Raw genomic sequence first — 26,546 nt, 5'->3', positions numbered from 1 at the left:
CGGGCCGGGGGCCGTGCGGGGGCCGGGCGGCGGCCGGGCCGGCGGACGGCGGGATGGGCTGCACCGTGAGTGCCGAGGACAAGGCGGCGGCCGAACGCTCCAAGATGATCGACAAGAACCTGCGGGAAGACGGGGAGAAGGCGGCGCGGGAGGTGAAGTTGCTGCTTTTGGGTGAGGCCGCGCCCTGCTCTGGGACCCCCGATTCCCCGCCCGAATCCCCAGACGAGGACTTTGACCTCCAGACTAAGGGCCTTCAAGTCCTGACCTCACCCCCTATACCTGGACTTGAACTCCCAGACCCCGCCTGGCCAGGACACCCAAATAATGGTTCAAAACTCTGGGTTGGCCTAGATCTCTGATCGGAAGCCCAGACTGTAGATCAGACCCTCAACTCGCAGACGCCTAACCCCCAGACCCAGAACCTGCTTGACCATCGACCCTTGCTGACCAACCTCACAGACCCTCAGAGTCCCCCTGCCTTGTCCTTCCATCCTTCTCTAGACTTTACTCAAAAACCCAGAACCCCACTTGCCCCCACTCTCAGGCACCACCTGTTTCCCCCACCTGCTCACCTTGTTCCTATTGGGCATAAATATCCATGGGGCCCCTGCCAGCCCCCACCTCCCTCCTTCCCGCTCTTTGCCCCATCCCTACTCTGAACCCTGTATCCTCCACCTGTGCACCCTGACTCCAGGGTACTTCTTCAGTGGAAACTGTGATTGCCCATGAGCCCTCTCTCCTGCCAGAACCCCTAAACCTTTAGATACTCCTCCCTCCATCTGGCCCACCAGGTCGCTCTCTGCACACAGTACTACTCAAACCCCCTGCTTCTCCTCCCCTAAGTCCTTTCCCCACACTTTGGCCTTCCAGATTCCCCCACCCCTCCTGCACCGGTGGGCTGGGCCGGGCCCGGCGGGGTGGTGGGGGCCCAGACTCAGGGGCTGGACTGAGGCTCCACTGGTTGCGCTGGGGGAGGGAATCGGGCCTCAAGCTTCGCGGGGAGATTCCTCCCGCTGGCCGTTTCCCAGTTTCTAAGCCCCATCTGGGCCGGTGAGGGGGGCGTCTGGGGAGTAGGAGGGAGTGAGTATGGAGGAGTTTGGGTTGCGGCGCCTCCAAGGCCAGGGAAGATGGTGGCGGCTTGAGGGGTGGGGGGAAGTGGAAGTGGTGAGACAGCCGACATATTGCTGCCCCGGCGGGCGGGCCGAGGAGATATGTTGACGGGTGCTGGGCTTCCCGCACCCTTTCTGGGCCGAAAGGCCAAAGACTTGGCCTCCGGGAGTCAGGGGGCCTGTCAGATCCTGAGGCCCTGTAAGGGGGAAGTGGCGGACCAGCTAGATGAGGACTTGGGGGCCAGATGGAGTTGGGAGGCATCTGAGGTGGACTTTCACGAAGACTGTGGGCCTGGAAGCTGTCCCTAAGCGGCCTCCCGCCGGGAGCAGGTGCGGTGCCCGGTGGCAGCCTGATTCGGGGGCTTTGGGGTTGGGGGAGAGGTGCCCTCGCAGCAGCTCTGGAGGCTGGACAGTGTCTGTGGGGGGGTGTGGCCCCTCAGCCTCAGAGCCGCGGTGGGGTCCCCGGGCTGTGAACAGCAGAGCCTCCTTGCTGGGGGCCTGGCCGAGGGACAGTGTGTCTCCCATCTGAGCCCATCTGTTGACTGTCCCTGGGGGCCTGGCCTCAGGGGCACAGCCCAGAGGTTTCAAAATGGCATCCGTTCCGCCGCCGCTGCGGGTAGGAAGAGAAGGGGCGGGAAGGGGCGGCGGCCCAGCCTCCTGGGCTGTTTTGCGTTGGGCGCTTGCCTCTTCCTGTCTTTGCTGCGAGTGCGGCAGCACCAGTGAGTGGGTGTCGCCAAGGTGGAGGGCCCGTTGCCGCTGCCCACTGGGCCTGGGTAGGGTCCTTCTGGTATCGCTGTCCCCTGGTGCCCACCCAGGGGCCTCTGGCTGGCCCCTTCTCGGGCTGATGGGCTGAGGAGACGTGGGACTGGGCCATAGGGCCGTGACACAGAGGGCTCCTGGCCCTCTGTGCACCAACCCCATTCCACTAGTCTTGTTCCTTGGAGCTCAGCTCAGGTTTTGGGCCTGGCATCCCCTCCCACACTGGCCCGGCAGCAAGCAGGGGTGCAGGGTCTGGCTCAGCATTTTCTAGGCTGAGGAGTCCACCTCAGCATCCTGCTCCCCCTCTGGCCTTTGCTTCTTCTGTTGAATGGGCTTCCTGGGTTGGGGCCAAAGAGCGCTGGGCCCAGGATGGAGGGAATAGGGGCCCCGTGGAGGTTCCTGTTGGGGGTAGGGGATGGGAACTAAGTAAGGCCTTGCAGAGGGTATACAGCAAGGGGCTGAGAGACCTACCTCTGCCTGAAACTGCCAATCTGCCATGGCTGCCTGGGTAAGGGTCCTGGCTGGCCCATCCAGGTACCGGGAGGTGATGGGAGCCCAGCTGGGGCAGCTTCAGAGTGCTGGGTGCCTGTCCCATGTAGCGGGAAGAATTCTGTCCAGGCAACGGGACTCTTAGGTTGGGCAATTGCCAGCCTTCCCTTCCAGCCAGAACCACGCCTGCTGCCCCACCCGCATCCTGGCTCCTTGCCCTCCTGGGTAGCCCTGCTGGCGGATGGGCACCGGGGGCAGAGGCAGATGTGGTACATGCCATGAGAGTGTTTTTCCTGGAGCTTGGTCGAGAGGGGCAGAGCTGCTGATACCAGCCCTACTTCTGGGACACCCCCACCACCACCACCTAGTTCAACCTGACTGACCAACAGTTCCCAGGTGGGATGTGGGGCCTTGGCTTTGTGTTTTGGGGGAATGTCTCTGATTTGGGATGGGCTGGTGTGGGCAGCCTACAGAGAAAGGAGAGACTGTCCCTTGTAGGTTTCATGAAGACTTCAGAGTATAAATACAGCCCTTCTCTCTTGCCCCTGGCACTTTGTGTCTACTGTCCTAGCTTGGCATGCATTTCCCTTCTTTCCATCTAACTCACTCCTACTCGATTGTTCTTCAAGACTCTGCTCAGGGACCACCTCCCAGGATCCTTCCTTGACAAGGCCCCTTCAGACCAGCTGCTGAAGCACCTCCTCTGGCTCCTGGTGTTACTGCTTCCCCCATCGGAGCATCATATTTGCCTGCTGCCTCTCCTTGAGACTACAGGGGCAGGGCTGTGTCCTGTTCACCTCTGAGCCTTCTGTACCAAGCATGGAGCTTGGTGCCTATTGAATGCTTCTTGTCTGTTTGTCGAATGAACAAAGTGCTACTAGTCTGAGCTCAGTCTTGGGGATGGGTGGGTAGATGGGGGAATACAGTGACGGTCACTGAGCCTGACATATTGTGGGTAGGCAGCAAGGGCTCCACGTCAGGCCAGTGCAGTGTCTGGGATTGGTGGGGGATAGCAAGAGAGTTCTTCAGGTTGTTTCTTCCTTAACTCCCCACCTGCCCAGCTGGTTCCTCAGAGGCAGCCCTTATCCCATCCTGTGCGCGCAGAACTCTTGCAGTGCTCTGTCCTGTAAAGTCCGTAGCCTGTCAGAGGACAGAGCACGCAGTAGGGACTCCAGCTGTTCTTTTTTTTTTTTTTTTTCTTATGATAGTCACACGGAGGGAGAGAGAGAGAGAGGCAGAGACATAGGCAGAGGGAGAAGCGCTCCATGCACCGGGAGCCCAACGTGGGATTCGATCCCGGGTCTCCAGGATCGCGCCCTGGGCCAAAGGCAGGCGCCAAACCGCTGCGCCACCCAGGGATCCCGACTCCAGCTGTTCTATGAGAGTGGCTGGCCATGCTTCCTTTGGGCTCCGGCAGGCCTGCTGTCTTCGCCGCCCCAGGAGAGGCTGTCTAGCTCTCAGGGCTGGGACCACCCCGCAGCCACGGGGTTCAGGCCAGAGCAATGCCATGGCAGTGCTTGGCCTGGCCAGTGCAGGGACTGTACCTACAAGGCCTCAGGCTTACCAAAAAAAAAGGGAGTTCTGGGGTCTCTGTCCAGTCTGTGTTTCTAACAAGTGGCCTGGCATATAGTCAGTGCCTATTAAGCATGTGTGGAAAGAATGAAGCTCTAGAGCACAGCCATGAACGGAGATAAGTAATTCTGGGGATGTTGCGCGGCTCTTGGTCTAGCTGGAGAAGGGGTAGCCTGGGATCCTGGTTGGTGGAGTAATGAATGGGAAGAGACTGAATGGAGTGAGGGTGGGGGTCCTCTGAGTGGCTTTGAAAAATGAGCAGCATTTGCCAGGCATAGGGATGGGGCAGAGGGACCACCTCAGCAGGAGCACTGAGGCTGAAAGGAGGAGGGCTCGGACTAGCTCTTGGGATCACTCAGACGCAGGTTCCAATCCCAACTCCACCTAGTGCATGAGCTGAGAAACGCAGCGACAGGTAAAATCTTGTAGGTGCTCTGTTCCCCTTCTGTGATCTGGGAACTGGGCGCCTGCCTGCAGCCACAGGTGTTGTGGGGACAGTGCACCAAAGCCTGGGAGTGTGGAAACCAGTGAAGGAGCCGAGCCCCTAATGGCTCCTACAGAGTTGAGAGTTCAGTGGGGAGGGCTCTCCCCAGCCTGCAGGCTGCCTGGCCCCAGTCTGGAGGCCCTGGGGGAATCCCCACCCCTTGCCCTCAGGCAGCTGCTCACAGCAAGTAGGGGCACCGAGGTATATAGACAATTGGTGCCAGCTGGAGTGACAGACTGTCCAGGGGACCATAGGCCCAATCTCTGGGGACTGAGCTGCCTTCCTGGGGGCCTGAGGTTGGGGATGTGGCTGGGCCCTAGGCACCAGGTGGGCTGGTACCGAGGCCAGCCTCCAGCCTACTGGTCCTCCCCGCTGTCTTCGAGGTCCGGGCTGGAGCTCATTAGCACTTGAATGGGGGGCGGGGTAGCCTGGGCCTCCAGTCTCTCCTTCCCACCCCTCCCCCAGGCAGGGCCAGGCTTTGTCTTCCTGAGCAGCATTGGAGCTCCCACGCTGGGAACTGAGCTAGGGTCTCAGCCATTTCGGACTCCACCCTCTCCCCTGTGCTTGCATCTCACCCAGTCCCACCAAGCTCAGCCCCTGCCCATGACCCTAGTGTTGGTGTAGCCAACAGGAGGGACTTCTGGTTAGGAGTGGGACTGGGTTCTTCAGGGGACACCCCGAGCCAGGAGACTGGGTGAGTCAGGATGGCTTTGCAAAGGAAGTGATGCTGGAACTCCGCTGAGGGCATCCCAGGGGGCAGTGAGGTGGAGAACCCCAGATAGGGCTGAGCAGGTGGCAAGGAGAGGGAATGAATTGCCGCCATAAGCTGGAGGTGGAAGTCAAGCCAACTGGGCAGCACAGGCTTCCATGCCAGGCCCTGGGGCAGCATCAAGCCACCCACTGTGCTGAGGCGGACCCTAGGGTGCCAGATGGGGGCTGGCGTGGTCAGGGATCCCTTAGGGCATGGGCAGCCTGTCAGAGATTGGCCCTGGGCTGGCCTGAGCTGCAGGGGTCACTGGGTAACATCATTGGTGTCCTTGGCCTGCAAATGTTGCCCAGCAAGTGACAGCAGGTAGGGGTGGGGCCTCATCCCATCCCGTGGAGGTCAGTAAGCCTCCAGCATCACAGGGGCTGGCACTTCGGGTGGCTTGGGCCACAGGTGAGCACAGCAGTCTCTCTTGGTCTCTGTCTCTAAAAGCCACACATTCTTTTGGCAGGAACAGGATGGAAGACACTCTGTCCACATAAGCTTTGTCCATTGAGGGACCAGGGCCTCGCCCCATCACGCCCTCAGCAGAGGAAGAGATAGTCTGACCTGGAGCCTGAGTGCTGCCTCCCTAAAACCCCTTTATGCTTTGGGAGGCAGGACTAGGCAGCTGGGGGCAGGGCCCAGGTCAGCATCTGTGAGGTCTTCACAATATCTTGGGGCAGGAGTCCCAATCTAGGAGTACAATGAGAGGGAAGGGGTCACAGCTCATGGTGTTCATCTTGGTGGTTTGAGAGAAATAATCTCCTTGGAATAAGCAAACAGCTGCTGGGTCGGGTTGGGTCTCAGCGTTGGCCTTCGGCGCACACTTCCAAGGCTTGGCAGTGAGTGCCAGGTCAGCTTGAAACAAAGCCTGAAGGTGGAATTGTCTAAAGCTTGTTGAGAAGGTATCCTCATGGCTTAGAGGATTCTGGGGTACGAGGCTGCTAAGCTTCAAAATCTGCAGGGGGGTGTTGATGGTGGCACCCACTGCGCCCTGGACGGGAGGAGGGGCAGTGAAGTCTGCATGGCAGGGCTGGGCCTCTCGGGGAAGTGGTGTCCACACCAGAGGAAAAGGAGGAAGCAGCTGGAGGAGGAGGAGCCCAAAAGAGGAAGAGGCTAGAAGGCTGCTCCTACTCTGTGCTGGGGTGGGGGTGCGAGCCCTGTCAACTGGGGGATCTGGAAGGTGAGCCCCACCTGCTCAGGCTCAGCTCTAGATAGCCCTCGGGGGGCCACCACTCACCAGTGGTCACTAGGTTGACGTCATTCCAGGCTCCTCTGGCCCTTGTCCTGCCTCAGCAGCCACTGCGCCCAGCATCTCAGAAAAGGTGGTGCCTTTGAGAATGATTCCAGGCCCCTCCTTTGACCACAGGAAGTGGTGGTGGCTGGGAGAGGGACTGCAGCAGTGGGGGGAGCTAGCAGGAAAGCAGAGGGCTGCTCTTATATTCCCGAGCGGCCATTGCCCTGCAAAGCCGGAAGGCCGGCTACAGGCCCAGATGAATGCCCGGAAATGGAGCAGCAGTCCTGGGATTAGCTCACTCTGGGTTTCCCCTGTCCGGGAGTGGACAGAGGGACCTTACTCTAGCCCTGGGATTGCCCTCTACTGCTACTGTCCGCAGGGCCCGGGGGTCTGGTCACTGGGCGTCAATCTCCCCTTGGTCACAACAGCTGCTGTCTCTCATTGGGCCGTGACTGTCATGTAGGACTGGACTCTGCATGGCCTCATTGTATTTAACCCTGCGAGGCTGGGACTGACATGATACCCATTCCACTGATGGGGAAACAGGCTCGGAGATGTTATGTGACTTATCCAATAAGTGGAGACACCACACGTGACCAGATACTGACAGAGCACCTGTCCACACAACTCCCCCTTCCGTCAGGAGTCTGTGCCCCACTGGCAAGAGTTGGTCAGACGGGGGGATGAGAGTCAGATGCTATGGGTCCACGTGTCTTCTACTTATGCTTGGGGACCTGTTTAGGGGGTCGGGGGCAATTCCTCTTTTAGGAGATTGAAAGGAGCCTACCTCCTCTGGAGGCTGGGGACCCAAGAATCTGTTCATGAATGTGTTTCCTGTTCAGAGCCAGAAGTCTGGTGTGTGGCCACGGGGTGACTCTCCCAGTGCAGCTGCCCATCTGCCTCTCAGCCCACGTTCCCTCACAGGAAGACTCAGATCATTGCTAGGCCACTGAGTACTTAACTCGTCTCCTGACATTATGCTGCTCCTCCCGTAGCATAACTCAGGAGGATGGAGACTAACTAGGTCTGAGGGAGGGTCGGGGCTGTCAGAGTCCCTGACAGCTGGAGGAGGAGGCATAGTAGACCAGGTCTTGGTTGCTAGTGCTTCCAGGGTGGGGGTCCCTAAGTCTGGGAGTTGTCCGGATGAGGAGAAGGGAGGAGCTTGCCTGCAGAGGGCTCCCACTAAGCAAAGGCTGTGGTGGGCTGCCTGCAGCGCTGTGTGGCAGCTGAGTGTGTCCACAGTGTGGGCCGGCAGTAGCATAGTACGTGAGATCGGTCCTCATGCTCCTCAGCCTGTGAGTCGGAGTTTTGTGGCCTTGCCTTCCCCTGCGGAGGTTCCTGGGGGGGTCTGCTCTGTCATCAGGCCAGGCCGCAGGGGGCTGAGGAGCCTGGGGAGCCTTAGGACAGCTAGAGCAGATGCTTCAAGGACTTGCTGGGCCATGAGGCCATGCACAGAACAAAAAACCTGCATCTTTATGGCCACTCAAGACCTTGGGTCCCAGAAAGCCCACTCCCCCACCTTCTTCACTGTGTGACCTCAGGCTGTCCTTTGCCCTCTCTGTGCCCGGTCCTGAGACTGTGATGTCATGATTCTCAGCAAGGCCCCATGGCTTGTGGGCACAGAGACAAACTGTGTGCTTGGGCTGGACCTTGGGGCAGTTTGGAGTGAGTGTGAAGATCCAAGGGAGGCTGCTCAGGGCAGGCCTTGAGTTTGGCACACTCTGTGGAGGGCTACAGTTCATAGATGAGAACATTGAGGCCTGGGGGCTGGGCATCTCCCCACAACAAATCTGAAGAGAGGTGGGGTGACTCAGATTCTTCGAAAACAGCAAGGGGATTCCTTCAATGAAGAAGCATCCAAGAAGAGGAGTGTGTCAATTGGCCTGGTTCCTTGTATGACCTGGGCCCTGTCAAGCATCTCCTGGCTCCTGGAAAGGGTGAGACCTGTAGACTAGGCCAACAATGAGCAGGTCTCAGGGCCTCCTCCCTTCCAAGCTGGCCTGCCTTTGCCCAGTGCCTCAGTTTCCCTTTGTCCAGTGGGCAGGGCTCCACTACAGGGGACACGGCCCTGTCCCTGAAAGCCCTCTTCATGTCTGGTAGGTCCCCAAGCCTCTCCCTTACACAGAAAGCTCTGACTTGGGAAGAGTAGACCAGATCTTGGTTGCTAGTGCCTCCCTGGTGGGGGCATCACAAACCCCTGGAAGCCACTGGAGGCTGCCCAAGTGGTAGAGACTGGAGAGAGGGGAGTTCCAGGTTTATGAGGGCAGCTGGGGGAGGCAAGGCCACACTTGTGGGTGGGGGTGTCGCCGCCTCCTGTCCCTGCCCCCCACAGCGCCAGATCCTGATGACAGCCGCCTTGGAGGCAGTGAGGGTACCAAAGAGTAGCACCTGGAGGAAGGAAGAGACGCCAGGGGCGGGGCTTGGAGGGCCTTTGTCTGGCGGGCGCCCTCCCCCTCTCTCCCATTTCCATTGTTCCCTTGTGTGCCGGGTCTCCGGCGGCTGAGGGCCTCCCAGGCCTGGGAGAGGACTTTGAGTGAGGGTCCAGGCACCTCCCCCAGCTGCCCCTGGCCTAGGCGGCTTTTCTGGAGCAAATACTCCCCAGCCCTGCCCATGCCCCGCCTCCTCCACCGTCTCCGGCTGCCGGGCGCCCCCTGGTGGCGGCGGGGCTTGGGACCCTGAGGCCGCAGGGGAGGGGCCAGAGAGCCGAGGGGCCCAGGAACCGCTGCCTGGGCCAGAGACGTGGCACCTTCCTGGGATGAGAGTGGGAGGTGGTGGCCAGGCTGCCTTTGGGGTAGGCTTCCCAGGGTTCACCCCCACCTTCTCCCTGTGCCCCACTAGGGCAGCCTGGGGGGTGGCAGTGGAGGCGGGCCTGGTACTGTGGGTTTGAGCTGGGCTGCAGCCCAAGTCTACCCTGTGGTCCCAGCCCTGCTGCTTATGAGAATCTCTGCCCTCAGGCCGCCACGTCAGCTGGCTGCTCTCCCTAGCCCCATGTGTTCCAGGGGAGCCCACCAGCGAGGGAGCTTCTGCCCAGCCTTGTGAGCACAGTCAGTGAGCAGTGTCTGCGGCAAGGCTCTGCAGCGGGAAGGAGGCCCCAGCTATGTAGCAGTACTGGCTTATGTGGAGGGGGAGTGACGAACTCAGAGCCAGAAGCCCAAAAAGGACCAAGTGGCTCTGACTGCTGTCCCATGCTACACAAGTCCCTGCAGGGAACGGCAGTGCCAAGCCAGCTTGTTAGCCACTGGTCACAGCCCTCCATGGTGCTTTGTTGGAAAGCCTCAGACACTCTCCTTCCAATGAGGTGGCCACAGCAGGCCACTCTGCAGGTTGTGGTTACAGTGACCTATGCAGCATGGCCATTGTAGGCTGCAGGAAATGAAAGGTTTGGGGTTGCCTGTGATCTTCCATAGAGGAGAAACATAGTGATGTGATGATAACTTTTATCTGAGCGTTCACCGTGTGCTGGGCACTATGAGAAGCTCTTTGTGTCTAATCCTCCCCTCCCTCTTGAAGGAGATAATGGTGGTGTCCTGTTTCACAGATGAGGTGCCAGAGCAAGGGCAGGAAGGGGATGAGGTTCTTGGAAACGTCAGGAAGGATCAGGGTGGGCACCAGGGCCATGGAAGGTCTGAACCTCTCTCTGGGAGAGGATCTGAGAGTGAGAGATGGGCCAGCTGGCCACTCGAGGCTTGGCAGCCTCTACAGAAGGGAAACTGAGGCCAGAAAGGACAGTGGTATGTCAGGGCCTCCCAGCAGGGGCAAAGCCTGGTCTGGAACATAGAGGGTCCAGGATTGACAGCCGTGACCTGATGCTGGGGCTGGGATGGCATCAGGCAACTCGACCAGTGGTCCCATCTCTGCTGCAGAGGCCCTGGCTGGCCTGGGCTCTTGCTCGGGCAGGTGGAGCTGTGCTGTCTCCCTTCCCCCATCTGTTCCCTCCTCTATTGGGGCCCAGCACTCCCAGAGTGGAAGCAGATGTTCTAATGCAGAGCAGCCGCTGTTGCCAGCACATCGTGGCAATTACTGCCTGCCTGCTGGGGGCCCAGCATCTGCACCCTGGGGCAAGGGCTGCAGAGGTTTCTTCTTGATGGGAAGAGGTCTGGCGCAAAAGGAGCACTGCAGCCAGCCTAGAGAGCCTCTGTGGACCCCTCTGATCTCACCCAGCTGGAGAGGGGAGCACCTGGTGGGGTCCTCTGCAAGTTGGAGACTCCCGCCACCTTCCGTCATCAGAAGCACTCATCAGAAGCACATTTGCAGCAGTCGTTTGCAGCAGTCCGGAGCCAGCTAGTGAAGACCCCTCCCTTAAGGGGAAGGTCAGGGCTGGGTGGGAAGAGCCAGGTACTCAGCATCAGCAGAGTATCAGCAAACTCCAAGCCAAGTACTAGCTTATCTGATAGGGGAGTACGGTCAGGCCCTGAAGGGATGGGGCCCTGGGGAGGGGGTGAAGGGCGGGGCTGGGACCTACGGCTCCTGGGGTGCCTCGCCCCACCTGTTCCACCATCTCACGCACCTCTACCCCTGCTCCCTAGTCTGCTTATTGTAGCTGCTCCTGGGCCATGGCTCTGCTTCTGTCCCTGTGTTCCCACAGCTTCCTGCCTGGCCACCAGCACCACACCCTTGTCCTGCTACTCACTCCTTCCTGCTTGAGTCACAGCCACTGGGAGGACAAAGGGACTGTCCCAAGTCCAGGGATGGAGGCTCCATGATTTTTGTTTGTCCACCTGTCAAACGGGGGCAGAGAATGTCCTCCTAACCCTCAAAATGTGACAGGAAGGGAGCCCGAGGCCCAAAGGGGATAGGAAAGTGGGCCCTCAGTTGGCTGGGACAGGGAGCAAGTGTCCTGGCTGCTGCCTGGTCCCCCATGTACTGCCCACCTCTGTGTCTGCCAGGTCTCCTGCTGCTAGGAAAATCAGATGCAAAGCAAGTTTGTGCTGTTATCCCTATCTCTGGGCAGGGTCATGGAACACCACGCCACTACCAGGAGAGTGGTCAAGAGGCCAGACAAGGAAACTGGTGCCTTGGGTGACATGGTCCTAAACACACAAGAGGGGATACCTCACCAAAATCTCAGGTCTCCTGTGCCCTGCAGAGGTGTCCACTCTGAGTCTAGGTTTGCCTGGCTGGGGCCGGCATGATTGATGACTCATCACTTCAGATCCTTTGCCTCTGGTCCCCCATTGGGACCCCAATCCTAGCTAAGACCCCTGATTCCTGAGTCTTCCTCTGCCCCAGGATGTGCTTCCTTTCTCCTGCTCTGTGGGAGCAAGTGTCTAGGTGGGAATGACAGCCAGGAGGTCTGTCAGGCTAACACTGCCCTCCCTGGTCCTAGATATTTGGACCCTGGAGGATGGGCCTCTGTGGTTGGGCATCACTCTCAGACCTTCCTAGGCCCTCGCCCCATGTCTCCACTCGACAGGTGTGGCATGTCAGTGTGGGGGACTCTGCTGTTCCTCTGTCACGCACAGCCCAGCAGAGAAACAGTACTGCCGTTTGACCAAGCCCATGTCCAGGGGGATGCACTGGGATAGGTGCTTCAAGTGCCTAGAGGCTGAACTGATAGAGAGGCTTGTTGCCTCACACCACCCCCCAGCCTACCCAGAGCCTGTACCCTTGGGGGCTCCCCCTCCCCGCCGCCCATTAGTCCTCTGTCCTGGGAAGCAGGCCTGGGACAGTCAGAAGCCTGGTGATACCAGGCAGCCATTGGCGTTTGTGAAGAGAGCCCAGACCCTTCTCAGGAGGCCACTGGGTTTTGGACATACCCAGCCTATGCCCTGTGAGGGACCCAGCTTGCCTCTGTTTGTCCTGGTAAAATGTAGCTCTGGGGTGGGGTGGGTACGATAAATGGAGGTGGGCAGGGACCTTGGCAGGGACAGGGTGGGGGTGCTCTACTACCGCTTGGAGTGCACTGCAGAGATTCAAGAGCAATGTCGGCCTGGGAAGGCAGGTGGTGAACCCAGCAACAGGTGCAGTTGAAGCTCGAGGACCTTGTAGCTCAGCTGCAGTACAGGGCTCTTGGGTCAGCCCTAGGAGGCCAGCGAGGTGGGCCACCCACAGGGGGGATTATGACTGCGTGACAGCAGCCACTCTGTTTCCTCATTTGTGAGGTGGGATTGCTGTGATTCAGTTGCTTAGTAGGCGTAGAATAGCATCTAGCACATAGAGGGCGCTGTTTGTGGCTTTGCCATCAGGATGCTTGCTGACACTATTCTAGTTTATGTTAGCCCCTCACCCTCTGAGATTGTCTTCACCTACCCTGAGGGATGAGGGAGCCAGAGTTCCCGAATGTAACCTCCCCACAGACCCCACCACCTGGCCTGCTGAGCTGCTCAGAGGGACAGACCTACCACAATGATCAAGAGGGTTTAGGACACACATAAATGGGGCATGGGGCACATATGCCCAGCAAAGAAAACTACCTGGGCAAATGCCTAGTGCTGGCAAGAGGCAGAGCCTGGCAGGTGCAGGTGTGATGGGCAGTGAAGGGGGAGGAGCAGAGGGATCAGTCTGGGCAGGTGCTGGGAGGGAAAGCTGGCCCCACTGAGATGTGTTCTACTTGGAGTTTAAGACAGTAAAGGAAGAGATGAGGTCCTGCCCCCACTCCCACCATCCTGTGCCTGGGAGATAGGGTAGCCCTCCTGGTCTTCACACTTCCCTGCAGACTCCCTGGGGAATGTGGGTTTCTGGGCTGCACCCCTCGAGATCTGGCTTTGTGTGTCTAGGGTGGAACCTGGGAATCTGCTTCTTTTTTCTTTTCTTTTCTCTTCTCTTCTCTTCTCTTCTCTTCTCTTCTCTTCTCTTCTCTTCTCTTCTCTTTTTTCTTTTCTTTTCTTTTCTTTTCTTTCTTTTCTTCATTCTCCCAGGCCCTCCTGCAGTAGAGCCACATTTTGAGAAAGACGGGGCAGGCCAGACATCGTAGTCCTATGTGTCTCCCTGCCCATCTGAACCCTGGCTGTACAATCTTTGGCCAGGACTACTTTTCAGTGCCTCAGTGTCCTTGTCTGTAAAATGGGAACCGAAACAATATGTTTGTGGAGCTAATAGGACAGTCATGGGGAAGAGTAGTAGCAAATCCCTCAGTAGTGGCCGAAGAGAACACAGAATGGGCCTCTGCTAGACTTAGAAACATCTTGCATCAGCCCAGAGGTGTGTACGTATGGGTCCGTGTGTGTGTCTCCCAAGTCCTGGCCTCCATCTGCTTAGGGTAGACTTGGGCCATGCCTGGGAGCCAGCAGTATGACACTGTGCCCCAGCCCAGGCCCCTTGATGGTTCAGAGTATGAGGAGAAGAGGGCCTACTACACTGCTGGAGTGTGCAGGGCTGCTTCCTGCCAGCTGTGCCCAGGCCTCAGGTTGGCAAACCTACACACATGAAAATGACAGGGAGACTCCTGAGGGCTGGCCTTGTCTCCAGCCAAAGCCCCTGAGCTCAGTCAGTGGCGGGTGGGGGTGCCATGGTTTGCAGTGAAGCTTGTGGGAAGCCAAGGCTTGGGGTGAGTCCACCAGGGGTGCAGGTGGTCTAGGTTGCCTTGACCACTGTGGCCCTGCCAGCTGTACCCTTGGTAGCTTTGCTGCCCACCAGGCCCAACTGTCTCTTTCTCCCTGTGCAGTCGATGGGGAGGGGCTGCTGGCAGCTAGGCCACTGGTTAGTTATGCGTGTAGCCCCACTGGGCTGTTCCCTGACCGTCTGTGTTCTCTGTTCCAGGTGCTGGGGAGTCAGGGAAGAGCACCATTGTCAAGCAGATGAAGTAAGTGCTGTGTGTGAGAGGCAGCTGCCAAACCCTGGTTTCCCCTCTTCTTCCTCTGGGTCTGTACTGCCCCCTAAGTAATGGCCCAGCCAGTCTTCACCAGGCCCAGGACCTTGTCCAAGGCAGTCACTTATCCTCAGGTCCCAGGGGGTCGGGGGAAGTTTCCTCCTCTCTGTAATAGACCCTGCAGGCCCCAACAGCTCCAGGAGGCCATGTGTGGTTCTTGTGCCCTATGGGCCCTAACTCCTGACCCCTGGCTGCCAGGATCATCCACGAGGATGGCTACTCAGAGGAGGAATGCCGGCAGTACCGGGCGGTCGTCTACAGCAACACCATCCAGTCTATCATGGCTATTGTCAAAGCCATGGGCAATCTGCAGATTGACTTTGATGACCCCTCCCGAGCGGTATGTCCTCCCCTCAACCCCCACCTGCCTCCCTAAAGGCCTCAGAGCAAGCCTTGTCCTGGGGAACCTGGGAATACACAAGCATGGGCCCCAGGATGGAGGCGTCCCTGCCTTGGACAGGTAGGGTGGGGGGTGCTCCTGTGACTGGCTGACACCTCATCACTGTGCCCAGGATGATGCTAGGCAGTTGTTTGCACTGTCTTGCACTGCTGAGGAGCAGGGTGTGCTCCCTGAGGATCTGTCTTGTGTCATCCGGAGGCTCTGGGCTGACAACGGTGTGCAGGCCTGCTTTGGCCGCTCCCGGGAGTACCAGCTCAACGACTCCGCTGCCTAGTGAGTACTTCAAGGGGCTGGGCAGGGTTCGGGGGTTCGGGACCACAGGCTGGAGTGGAGGGCTGGAGCACCCTCAGAAAGACACTGCCAGTCTTTGTTTACGAAGCTGATGACTGTCAACCAAGGCCTTGGTGTTTTTGCCTTGAGGTGGGGGGCCTGGCATTGAAAGCCGGGAGGGGAGGAAGAGCCAGCAGGGCTGCTGTTCCTCTACAGCCAATTGAGTCTAATCTGTCTGTAGACGTAATCATTCTAAAGAGCATTTGCTGCCACCCGTGCCAAGCCCTGTGCAAGGCTTGAGGGACCCAGTGATGAGTGGAGCAGACAAATCCCTGAGCAGTGACTACTCCAGGTCGGGGTCGTGGTGGGAGTGGGGGAAGGTCCAGAGGAGGGACTGCCTCAGCCAAGTTCTGCATGAGAGATGGGCAGAGGAGAAATAGGAAAAGCTCCTTGAGGGGCGAGGGGTGGAGCGCAGCATGTACACAGTCCTGGGGGGAGTAGTGCTGGCCGCAGATGTTCAGACTGGCCGGAGGGGAAGACACCAGGAGAAGAGACTGGGAGCTGCCAGATGTCGCGTGCAGATGACAACCCAGGGCTCCGCTGGGGAGTCACGGGGGTTCTAGGAGTTCCAGAGGCCCGGCCCATAGGCTCATGCTCTGAACTCCACCCCTGAGCTACCTATCAAGAGCCAGGCCTACTGCAGGGGGCTGAGCACCCATAGAGAACAGGACAGGTTGGTGGCCAGTGCTGATGGCCGTGGGGCTGTAGGGGACATGCACAGGCTTTTTGGATTGTGTCACCCAGATAGGGAGCTGTCCTTGTGCTCATACCTGCCCCTCCCACCTCCACTGAAGTCAGCCCCTCTGTTTGCCTCCCCTTTCTCTCCTGCTGCCCATCTAGCCCTGAGCCTGCCCAGAGAGGGGCTGGGCCAGGGCCAGGGTAGGTAGGAGGCCAGCCCTGCCTGGCCCTGAGCCCTGCCCAGGCACATGGACTGATTCCCTCTCCTTACAGGGGCCTCAATGCTCTTGTGAGTGCCCCCCACAGGAACTGCAGAATCGCAGCCAAACACAACAACACAATGAGGCCTCTAGACCTCAGGGCCTCTAGACCTCAGCGCCCCACCCCCAGAGGTCACAGAGGCTCAGCGCCAGCAGAGCAGGCAGGGGTAGGCCTTGTCAACCATTAGCACCTGTGTGTCTGGGGCATTCAAGGAGATGGGGATGGGGCCACCTTCAAGGCCACTCCCAACTTGTTCATCGTGCATTCTTCATTCCCCAGACATAAAGCACCCACTGTTTGCCCAGCACTGTTCTAGGTGTGGGGGTTCAACAGTGACACAGGTCCTGCCCTCCCAGATCACCCCGGGTGGGGAGTGGATTGGAATGCTGCAGGGAGCAGTCCTTCGAGGTTGCTGGTGGGTGGTGGGTCCCTGTCTGTGGTGAGCCCTGCTGGGGAGAAGGGAGAGGCTGGTGTGGAACCCAGCCCCTAGGCAGGAGCTTCTCCAAAGGCTTCAGGGTCCAGTAAGCGGGTCATAGCACATGCGTCATGGACCCTCGTGGTCCTTCCTGTTTTTCTGTTCTGTCCCCGCATCTCTGAGGTCATTTCCCGCTGGCCCCAGCAGGCCTGCGCCAGGATTGAGACACCAGCACTGGGTCAGCAGCTCGAAGGACCCAGTCCCCAGGGCAGAGCTAGTCCCAGGGCCTGGCAAGGGGCAGTGTTGATACTAATCAAGGGAGCTGGTAATGAGGAGCCCCTGGGACTCCTGCCAAACAGGTGTCCATGCCTTCCCCCTGAGGAGCCCAAATTTTATTGGGCACTGGGCGCAGAGCCCATTGAGGCTGGCAGGCCCCAACCTGTCCAACCCCACACCAAGGGCCACAGCAGGCTACTCTGCAGTGGGTGCCATAATTGTGTCAATTAGCATCCTGAATCCCTCGCAGAAGGACTAATTTGCCCCCTCCCACCCGCCTCAGTCTGCAGCCCCACTGGCTTGGATCCGGTCCGAGGCAGGCCTGGCTCAGGCCTGGGTGCTAGGGCTTGGCTGGCCAGGCATAGAGTAGCACCTCCTCTGGGCCTATTCCACAGGCAAGAGGCGAGGGATTCTGGTCCAGTTTTTCTCGTCTGAGCAGTGAATGTAATGAGGGCAAGGGTCAAAAAGGCAAGGGCTTTGTCTGAGAAATGAGGGGATGGGAGGGAGAGGGACCTGGGTCAGCTTGCCCAGGGTCCAGGTACAGAGGCCTCATGCTGGCCCCCACTGACCCACCTGCCCCCACCTCTAGCTACCTGAATGACCTGGAGCGCATTGCACAGAGTGACTACATCCCCACACAGCAGGACGTGCTACGGACCCGTGTGAAGACCACGGGCATCGTGGAGACGCACTTCACCTTCAAGGATCTGCACTTCAAGTGAGCTGGCATGTGGCAGGGTGGCAGGGCAGGACTTGGAAGCCTTTGGGGTGACAGATGGTGGGGGGCACCCTCACCCAAGGCCTGTTAATGGCGATGCTGGGCAGGATGGGCTATTCTGGGAGTCCCCAGCCCTGCTCCGAGGTTTCTCAAGGCTGTGTGGTCGCCAGTGGGTCACCTACTCTGTTGCCTCCGCCCCCTGTGGCTGCCTTGCTGACCAAGTCTGGCCCTGCCTGCGCAGATATACTGGCCCAGAACCAGGCATAAGGCAGACAAGTATGGATAATTCCATGACAAGAGCTGCCCCACTCTGAGCCGGTGTCTGTCCTCGGCCAGCTTGTGCAATGGGGACCCTCTTGGAATTGCCTTTTCTGGAGCTAAGGTGACCTTGTGTCTGCAGGATGTTTGATGTGGGTGGTCAGCGGTCTGAGCGGAAGAAGTGGATCCACTGCTTTGAGGGTGTCACGGCCATCATCTTCTGTGTAGCCTTGAGCGCCTATGACCTGGTGCTAGCTGAGGATGAGGAGATGGTGAGAGGCCGAGAGGCCACTGGGGGGATGTGGGGGTGAGGGGCAGGGGCAGGTGCTGACCGAGCTGTCCTGCCCCCAGAACCGCATGCATGAGAGCATGAAGCTGTTTGACAGTATCTGCAACAACAAGTGGTTCACAGACACGTCCATCATCCTCTTCCTCAACAAGAAGGACCTGTTTGAGGAGAAGATCACACACAGCCCCCTGACCATCTGCTTCCCTGAGTACACAGGTGTGGGGACTGGGCCTCTGGGGAGGAGCTGGTGGTGACCAGGTGGTGCACAGGCGCCCCCCGCTGGACAGAAGGGTAACTGCAGGACATTCATGCAGGAGCTGGTGCCTCACTTAGGCTTAGGTCCTTGTGTCTGCACATAGGGCATGTACCCCTTACATGTGCACAGTTAGGAGCCCCTCTTTATACACTCAGGTGTGCATGTACACTCACATTGTCACCCCTGACACGTGCACATGTTCTATGTTTGTCTGTTTACACGCACAGAACTTTCTCGTTCATGTGGGATAGGCCTGCCTATCGTACAGGTGGCACAAGTCCTCACCATTGTGTCTCCCACAGGGGCCAACAAGTATGAGGAGGCAGCCAGCTACATCCAGAGTAAGTTTGAGGACCTGAACAAGCGCAAGGATACCAAGGAGATCTACACGCACTTCACGTGCGCCACTGACACCAAGAACGTGCAGTTTGTGTTTGATGCCGTCACTGACGTCATCATCAAGAACAACCTGAAGGACTGCGGCCTCTTCTGAGGGGCAGTGGGACCTGGCAGGATGGTGAGCCTGGGGTGGAACAGAGTGGAGCCATAGAGCCTAGAGAATGGACCGGTGGGGGTGGGGAGGTTGGGGTGGGGCGGGGGTGGAGAGCCTGGGAGCCCAGGGCAGTAGGGCAGCTGGATGACTGAATGAGGGGCGCCAAGGAGGCAGCACACAGGTAGGCTGGGCAGAGGTCCTGACAGAAGCACCTGGCTGTGCACTAGGGGAGAGCAAAAGGGCTGACTTGACCTCCCTAGGAGAATATTTACCTCCTCACCCCCAAAGCCACTGGCCAAGCTGCTGGCCCCTCAGTGTGACTAGTCTGGGCTTAGCCCTGTAGTCTTTCCCTCAGAGCTATCTGAGGGTCCTGGGCTGACCCTGGCCCCATCAGCCCTGGGGGAGATGGGGAGGACTCCCGCTAGTGCTGTAGACTCCCCTCCCTCATGTAACCCAGCAACAGACCCTGGCTTCTGGGCAGCCCTTGTATCCCTGGTAACAGGGGAATGAGAAAAACGAGAGGGTCATTGTTTAGGGAGGTGGGAGGAGAGGCATACTCTGGCTACCTCCCGACTCACACTCTGACTGTCCCCCATCTCCAGGGCCACCGCCGACTCTGCTCCCCCCAGCTCCTGAGGAAGACGGGGGCAAGAGGACCACACTCCCTGCCTGCCCCCCCTTCCCCAGCTGCTTTCCCCCCTCTTTACTCTCTCTGTTCTTGGCTCCCCTGTCCCCCCGCCTCAGTTCCAGAGACTCGGGGTGGGGAGGAACTGCCACAGGCCTCCCTGTTTGAAGCCACCCCTTGTCCTAGGTGCCGGGAATGACCGCGGTACCCCCTTCCCGGGCATCTGTTTTGGTTTTAACCATTGTCTTATTCTGTGACGGGGGAAGGGAGCATATGCTGAGTCTCCCAAGGCCTGTGTCTGGAGGGGCACTCACTTCTCCAGCCTGGGACCCCTGGCTTCGCTCAACACCAGCCCCTGACCCAGCCCAAGTCCAAATGTTTACAGGGAGCCTCCTGCCCGTCCCACCCCTCCAGCCGCTTGGAGGCCCCAAAGGAAAAAGCACAAGAAGCGTGAGACGCCACCATTCCTGGAGACTACAGTCCACCTGCTCATTCTCGTAGCTTTTTAAAAAAATGAAAGTAAAGGAAAAAAAAAAAAGATAAAACTGCAAACCTAGAAAACTTTTTAGAAAAAAACTATTTAAAACTGTCAGATCCTGACCAGCGCCCACCCAGCCCCCTTCCAGTGATTCCGTGCCTTGAGTGTGTCTGCGTGTTTACACCCATCCCTCTGCTGGCTACCCCCCGCAACCCATGCGGGCAGCTCCCCTGCCCTTCCCCGCCCTGCCCTCCACAGAATTGGGTTCCAAGGGCTGTTCCAGACAACTGCCAACATCACCGAGGGCCCCATCCCAGTGGTCCTGGGCCCTGGCTCCATTAACCTAAATGTAGCTCTTTAGCGCTAACCTAGGAACCGCCGCTGCCTGCTGAGGGCCATGCCCCTCATGCCCTTGCCCCAGGCCTGGGTCCTTCAGCGTTGAACACTTCCTTGCTTTTTTCACATGTTTTATGGAATTGTTCACCTGGTTTGAAATAATAAAATGTAGAAAGAAAAAAAATACCAAGTACTGCTCAGTAGCTCTTCCGTCCAGGGCCAGAGACTGAGACTAAAGCTGCGTCAAGGTGCTAGTGACCAGAATCCTCATTTGTGGCTAGCGCCCGGGGTGCCCACTCCTCCCAGCGCCCTGGCAGCCTCGGGTTTGTGGCAGTCTTCAGGCTCTACCGGAGCCGTTCCTCTAAGGGATTCTTCTCTATGGGGAGCATGCCCAGTGAGCCTTGCAGAAGGAAAATGTGACTTCTGACCTCCCAGGCCCAAGGCTCAGAGACCACGAGCTGCTGAGCCGCTCGTATACCCTCCCCTGTTCAGGACTGGGCTTCTTGGGGTTGACTAAACAGAAAGTTGGGGTACATGTTCAAAAAGGTCTCTGCCCCAGTGGTCCCCCTCCAAACGTGGAGGGGAGTGACAGGCAGGTGGCTACACTTCAGTGTGTGGGTAGCCAGAGGCCCAGCGGCCTGGACGACGGCAGGCTTTGGTTGCATTGGGACGAAGGCCCTAGAAAGGGGGAGACTTCTGTGAGCCTATGGGGGCACGCACGCCGCTGGAGGAGACGACGGCAAATGACAAGGCGCGGAGGGTGCCTTGGGATGGGCCCTGAGCGCCGGGCAAGGCGCCTGGACTTTGTCCCGCGGCTGGGCCTCCGGCAAAGGGCTCGGCTGGGCGGGGCTCGGGGACGCGCTGCCCCGCTCCGGCCGCCAGGGGGCGCCGCAGTCCGCGCCCGGTCCCCGCCGGCCTGGTCACGGAGGCTGACGTCAGCGGGTCCCGCGGAGGCCGCGGGGCACAAAGGCAGCTTTGTGGGGCAGCGACGGCTCCGCGCCCGCGGCGGGACAAAGCGGCCTGGGCCGGGGTCGGCGCCGCGGAGGCGGGGAAGGCGGGGGGGGTGGGGGGCGGGCTCCCCCCGGGGGCGGGCTCCCCCCGGCCCCGCCTCCGCACACCTGCCGGTCCGCGCGCGGCCTCCGGGCCCCGGTGTTTGGCAGGAGATGAGAGGCTGGGGCCGCCCGGTCGGAAGGAGGTGGACGCCCCGCAGCCTCCGTCCCCGCCCCAGCCCCTCGGGCCTTTCCTGCTGCCGCCGCCTCCGAGGCCGCACGGAGAGCAGGACCCCGCGTCCAGCCCCGGGGCTCTGCCTTCGGCGGTCAGGCCTGGACCCGGCTGGGCCCCAGACACGCGGGCGGGGCAGGAGGGCCGGGCCGGGGCCTCGATGCCCGCCCAGCAGGAAGCCGCCGGAGATGGTTCCTTCCTTCCCTCCTGAGGGGAACCCCGCGCAGAGGGACCATTGAGAGGTCGGCATTGTCTGCCAGACGCACCCAGTGCCTCTCTCCCTGGGTGGGCTCTGCGGGATTCTGGCCAGGATCCCCCTGTACCCAGCTGCAGTGGGGCGGGGCGGGGTCCTGGCAGGCAAGGCTTCCCTGGGTGCAGACAGCTAGGCTCCCACCTGCCTTCTGCCTTCCTACCCCTGCTCCCATTTGGAGGGCATAAGGCTCCATTGTCCCAGCAGGGGCGGGGGCGGCCTTTCAATTCTTCCTTGTCTTCGGCAGTTGGGAAATTCCCAGCCTTGGGGGGCAGCTGGGGATGGCAGGGGTTGGGGGTGGCATCCCAGGTGTCCTGCACCCCAAAGGGAGGGACTCCATACGGTTGACTCCTAGGGATCCTCTACTGCCTGGAGCTTTCCAGGGCCTGAACCTCTCAGTCTCTCTCATCCCTGGGAGCAGCTGGGTGAGGGCAGCCAGGGATTCAGTGCTCCTGGACCCCATGGACGCCAGCACACTCCCCGCTTGAGAAGGCCCATCTGGGACGCCTGGGTGGCTCAGCGGCTGAGCATCTGCCTTCCGCTCAAGGCCTGATCTTGGTAGGGGGATCAAGTCCCACATTGGGCTCCCTGCGAGGAGCCTGCTTCTCCCTCTGCCTGTGTCTCTACCTCTCTGTGTCTCTCATTTAAAGATTTTATTTATTTATTCATGAGAGACACACACACAGAGAGAGGCAAAGACAGGTAGAGGGAGAAGCAGGCTCCATGCAGGGAGCCCAATGTGGACTCTATCCCAGGTCTCCAGGATCACAACCTGGGCTGAAGGTGGCGCTAAACCACTGAGCCACCCCGGCTGCCCAGTAAATAAAATCTTTAAAAAAAAGAGAGAGAAGGCTCATCTTTGTGGCCCCACCCATGGGCAGCTGCAGCTATGAGGCCTGGGACCCTCAGACCGGCAGAGCTAGGGAAGGGACCCAGGTTCTTGCTTCCAGACCAAGCTTGTGGGTCCCAGGATGAAGTGAGCTGTTGCCAGCCAGCCAGTGGAGACCTCCATGAGGCTGATCCACCTCTCAGAGGGCCCACCCCGCTCCAAATAGTTGCACAGGCTTCTGATGTGGTGGCAGCCTCAGTATTTTTAACCCATCTGCAGGGTGGGGAAACAGCTGGGAAGAGAAAGACAAGCTCTGAGAGCCCAAGGGCTTAGGAGGGCAGAATCTAGGGAGACCCTCCTCTCCCTCTAGGGAGAGGATCCAGATGGGCAGCTACTCCCCATCTTCAGCCCAGGCCCCCCACAACAGGTGGGTGGGGGCCAAGATGTGAGGGGCAGGATAGGGAGGTGCCCCATGAGTTCTGGGACTTCTGAGGCCACAGGGGCTGCCAAGTCCTGGAATGACACCCACCATGTCCCCGGCAGCCCCATGGTTCCTTCTGAGGTCAGGAAAACCTACTCCCCACCCACTCAGAGCCCCTCAAATCATTACCCCCAAAGACCCCCTCCCAGACCCAGAATTCTAGGCCAGCTGGAGAAGATAAGCACTGACTCCAGCCACCTGATCTGTGGCATGGCCAGCCAGGTCCTAGCTACCCTGGGAGTCAGGACAGGGCAGGGACAGGATCCTAGCTTCCCTTGGTTGACTTCTGGGTTCAGGCTCATTCCCAGACAACTGAGCCCAATCTTTGTGACTATTGCCTTGAAAAGAGGGTTGTCTGGGTGGCTCAGCGGTTGAGTGTCTGCCTTTGGCTCAGGGCATGATCCTGGGGTCCTGGGATTGAGTCCCGCCGCGGGGAGCCTGCTTCTCCCTTAGCCTGTGTCTCTGCCTCTCTCTGTGTGTGTCTCTCATGAATAAATAAAGTCTTTTTTTTTTTTTTAAAGAGAGATCCTAGGGGCCCACATTCCCTGCCCTGGGGCTATGCATTCCCCTAAAGCCTCCTGGACACCAGAGAGGGAAAGCCAGCCCCCATCACACACACATCCAAGGAGGGCGCCAAGCCAGCTGGGTTATGCGTGCAGTGAGTGTGTCCATACTTGCCAGCCACTCAGCTCTTCAGTTAATAACATCGATGGGCACCCATGTCCAGGCGGGCAGGGGTCAACACTGTGGATCACCTTCTCTTCCCTGTCTTGGTCTTTCCCCTCGCAGGAAATAAGCCCCAAGGTTTTTATTTAGGAGAAAAATCAGTTTGCTATCCCTTCCCGTTGACTCTGCTTTCCAGCCTCACTGTGGGTGGAGGAAGTCAAGGCCTGAGGAGCTGGTGCAGGGTCAAGGAGGGACTTGGGGTGTTCCCTGTCCCTCAGTCTCCCATCCCCCCTAGGCTCAGCAGGCCCAGGAGGGTGGAAGGGCTTCCTGCAGGCATTCTGTCACCTACCACCCTGTGCTGTCCTCTGCTGGGTCCTGGGGCCCCTAGTCATGGTAGCCACCGAGAGACCTGGAGGCTGAAGAGAGACTTGAACCCCAGGCGCTCTAGGCATCTAGGGCTTCACAGAGGAGGTGACACCCAGAGAGCTGGATACTGAAGGATGAAAAAGGGAGTCTAGCAGGTGGTAAAGGGGAGGGCCTACAGGGCAGAGGGCACAGTCCAGGCAAAGTCCTGGCAGGGAAAGAGCCGCCTCCCAGAAATCTGGTGGCCAGAGCACTGGCAGGGTTGGCTAAGGCTGAGCCTGGGAACCCCCGAGCTCCAGCGAGCTCCCTGAGGTGGGGGCGGGGTACTGCAGAGGGGAGGCATTGGGAGGAGGAGTGGCAGAAAGGCCACAGGGGCACAGTCTGGGGGTAGGTGAAGAGGTCAGGCCGCAGGCCCACTGGGGGAGGAGGTGGGGCCTTGTCAGTTTAACCAGGCAGAAAGGTCTCCCTGAGATAGGGCCTCTGGGAGAAGGGATGCGGGCTTGGGCCCTGCCACGGCTGGGTTGGAGACTTGGAGGAAGAAGACTGGGGAGTCCTCAGGGGTTGGGGAGGGATGGAGGTTCAAGTGTGGGGGGGAAGCCATCATGCTGGGGGCTGTGGCAGGGGTGGGGGAAGAGGAGAGGAGCCAAGACGGAGCAGGGGCCCTAGTGAAGCTGGGCTGGAAGAGGCAGCAGTGAAGGGTCTGCCCCAAGGCCTGGATGCCTAAGATGCCCGGTGTGGAGGTGGCACCAAGAGTGGACACCTATGTTCCCCCACCGAGGCCAGACCTCCCAGGCCTGCTAGCTGCAACCGCAGGGCTGGTGAGGGGAGAGATCTGAGAGGTTCAGTGTCTCCCTAGGGACACACAGCTGGCGAGCAGCAGTCACCATTCCACCCTGCCCCTCCCAGCCTACTAAGGGGGGTGGATCCCTGGGGCAGGTTCTCCCTCACCCCAGCATCCAGAGCACCCCCTAACCTGCACTCCTGCGCAGCTATCCCCAAGCCCATTAAGGGAAGGTAGCATTTATGTTAATATATGTTAATAAGCATGGAGTGCCACCCCAGTCTACTTTGGCTGCATTCCTGGCACCCCCTCCCACACTCCCCTAGGCTGTGGAGGAGGGGAAAGGGAGGCTCCACCCGCCCCCACCGCCCTGCCCTCCCCTGCTGGGCAATGAAGAAAACAGGAGCGAGAGGAGAGCTGTGATGTGGCTGGTGGGGGGGGCTCCCCCATCCCAGAGGGGCTGACCTCAGCCCAGGAGGAATGTGCAGGAGGCGGAGGGCTGGGGCGGGTGGGGGCAGGGCCACAGCCAGAGGCCCAGGGTTCCTGGCGGTCCCTCCCTCGGCCCCTCCACCTCAGCACTGACATGGCCCTCAGAAGGGAAGGGGAACAGGCAAGGAGGGGAAGAGCTGACTTTTCCAAAAGGTGGGCCCAGGATCCCCGGGAGTGTGGATACCAGGCTGGGGGCGGGTAGGGGAAGGGCCCCAACACTTTTCACCAGGAGATCTCCCCAGGGTGGGTAGTAGCTTGTCAGGGAAGTCGGCCTCAGTTAGGCATCCCTGTGCCCATTCCTAGCCCCCAGCCTCCCTGCCCCCATGCCTAAGTCATGGTAGTGAGTCCTGGTAGTGAGTCCGAGTACCCACGTGGCCAGAACTAGGAAAGCTTGTGACGTTGAAGCCACTAGCCTTGATGGCTAAAGCAGGTGTGAATGGGGAGCCAAGACCTGACCCAGCCCAGTCTTGGCACTGGGAGGGTTGACTCTAGCCTTCCTCAGATGGATGTCCTACTCCACCCAGAGTCCAAGCAAGGGGCAGGCCCTGCTGGTAATGAGGGGTCAGGAGGCAGTGGTAGGATTTGGCACGACAATTGAGTTGTTTCCAGAATGAAAATCCAAGGCCTTGGTAGGCTGTGGCACAGTGACCGGCAGCATCAGGTGGTGGATTCCCTGGCAAAAGCTAGAGGCTAGGGACCTGTGGTGGCCTTGGGCAGGGGTGCAGGTAGGAGTAGGAACCCCAGCTGTCTTCCCTAGTTTGCTCCATTGTCAAGAAGCAGGCCAGGGCTTCTTGATTCGAGAATCATCAGAGACTCCCAGAGTCTTGTGTAAGCCACAGCCAATGACGCTGTTCCTGGAGCGCTGCCTCCATGAGGTCCCCACCCAGGGGCTGGCATACACTTGGAGCTGCGGCTGAGGGGCAGAAAGACCTCGTGGGGACAGGGACAACTAGGGCTCCCACCCCAGAAGATCTCCCTTCTGGTCCCAGGGAAGACGACACATCAGGGGCAAGGAAAGCAACACAAAGGGCCCAGGTGGGCAAGAGACAGCCCCAAGATGTTGGGAGGAAAGGTGGTGGGGGGTCCTGGTCCCACTGATCAGTATGGATGCAGGGCTGGGAGGAGATGAAATAGACTGGGGACCCTGAGCCTGAAGAACAAAAAGCAGTGGGGGCAGGTAGGGGGCCCCCGTGGGGGTGGGCGGGACCTCAAAGGCACTTGCTGATCTTGGCTGCTAGGGTGGAAAATTGTAAACAGCCGAAGAATTTTGTTTGCTTGCATGGGGCCAGGAGAGGCTGCCCAGGTCCAAACCAGAAGTTGGGAGGAGAGAGAGGCTGCATCCCGGAAGTCCAAGAGCTCAGAATGGGGTGCATCCCTCCACCCTCCCTCCTGAAAGCCCCTGGTCCTCCCACTGACCCCCACCCTTCGTCTGCCAGCCAGCCAGCCAG

General features: G+C 59.4%; 1 protein-coding gene and 1 long non-coding RNA gene across 2 annotated transcripts; both read left to right on the top strand.

Annotated features, from left to right (window-relative positions):
- Positions 1-17: 17 nt before the first annotated feature.
- On the top strand, positions 18-19,622 carry GNAI2 (G protein subunit alpha i2). Its single transcript, NM_001003364.1, has 9 exons — positions 18-171; positions 14,097-14,139; positions 14,404-14,545; positions 14,718-14,878; positions 17,155-17,283; positions 17,684-17,813; positions 17,893-18,046; positions 18,389-18,603; positions 19,182-19,622. The coding sequence occupies exons 1-8, from the start codon at positions 54-56 to the stop codon at positions 18,577-18,579; spliced, it is 1,068 nt and encodes a 355-aa protein (NP_001003364.1). The 5' UTR covers positions 18-53; the 3' UTR covers positions 18,580-18,603; positions 19,182-19,622.
- Positions 179-14,090, top strand: LOC119864689. The gene is made up of 3 exons (XR_005374929.1): positions 179-2,753; positions 2,987-12,859; positions 13,364-14,090. It is a non-coding gene; the product is annotated as an uncharacterized LOC119864689 (long non-coding RNA).
- Positions 19,623-26,546: the final 6,924 nt, after the last annotated feature.

Source organism: Canis lupus, chromosome 20 (assembly GCF_011100685.1).
Source record: "Canis lupus familiaris isolate Mischka breed German Shepherd chromosome 20, alternate assembly UU_Cfam_GSD_1.0, whole genome shotgun sequence".
NCBI lineage: Eukaryota > Metazoa > Chordata > Mammalia > Carnivora > Canidae > Canis > Canis lupus.
This window is presented reverse-complemented; position numbering and strand designations above follow the sequence as displayed.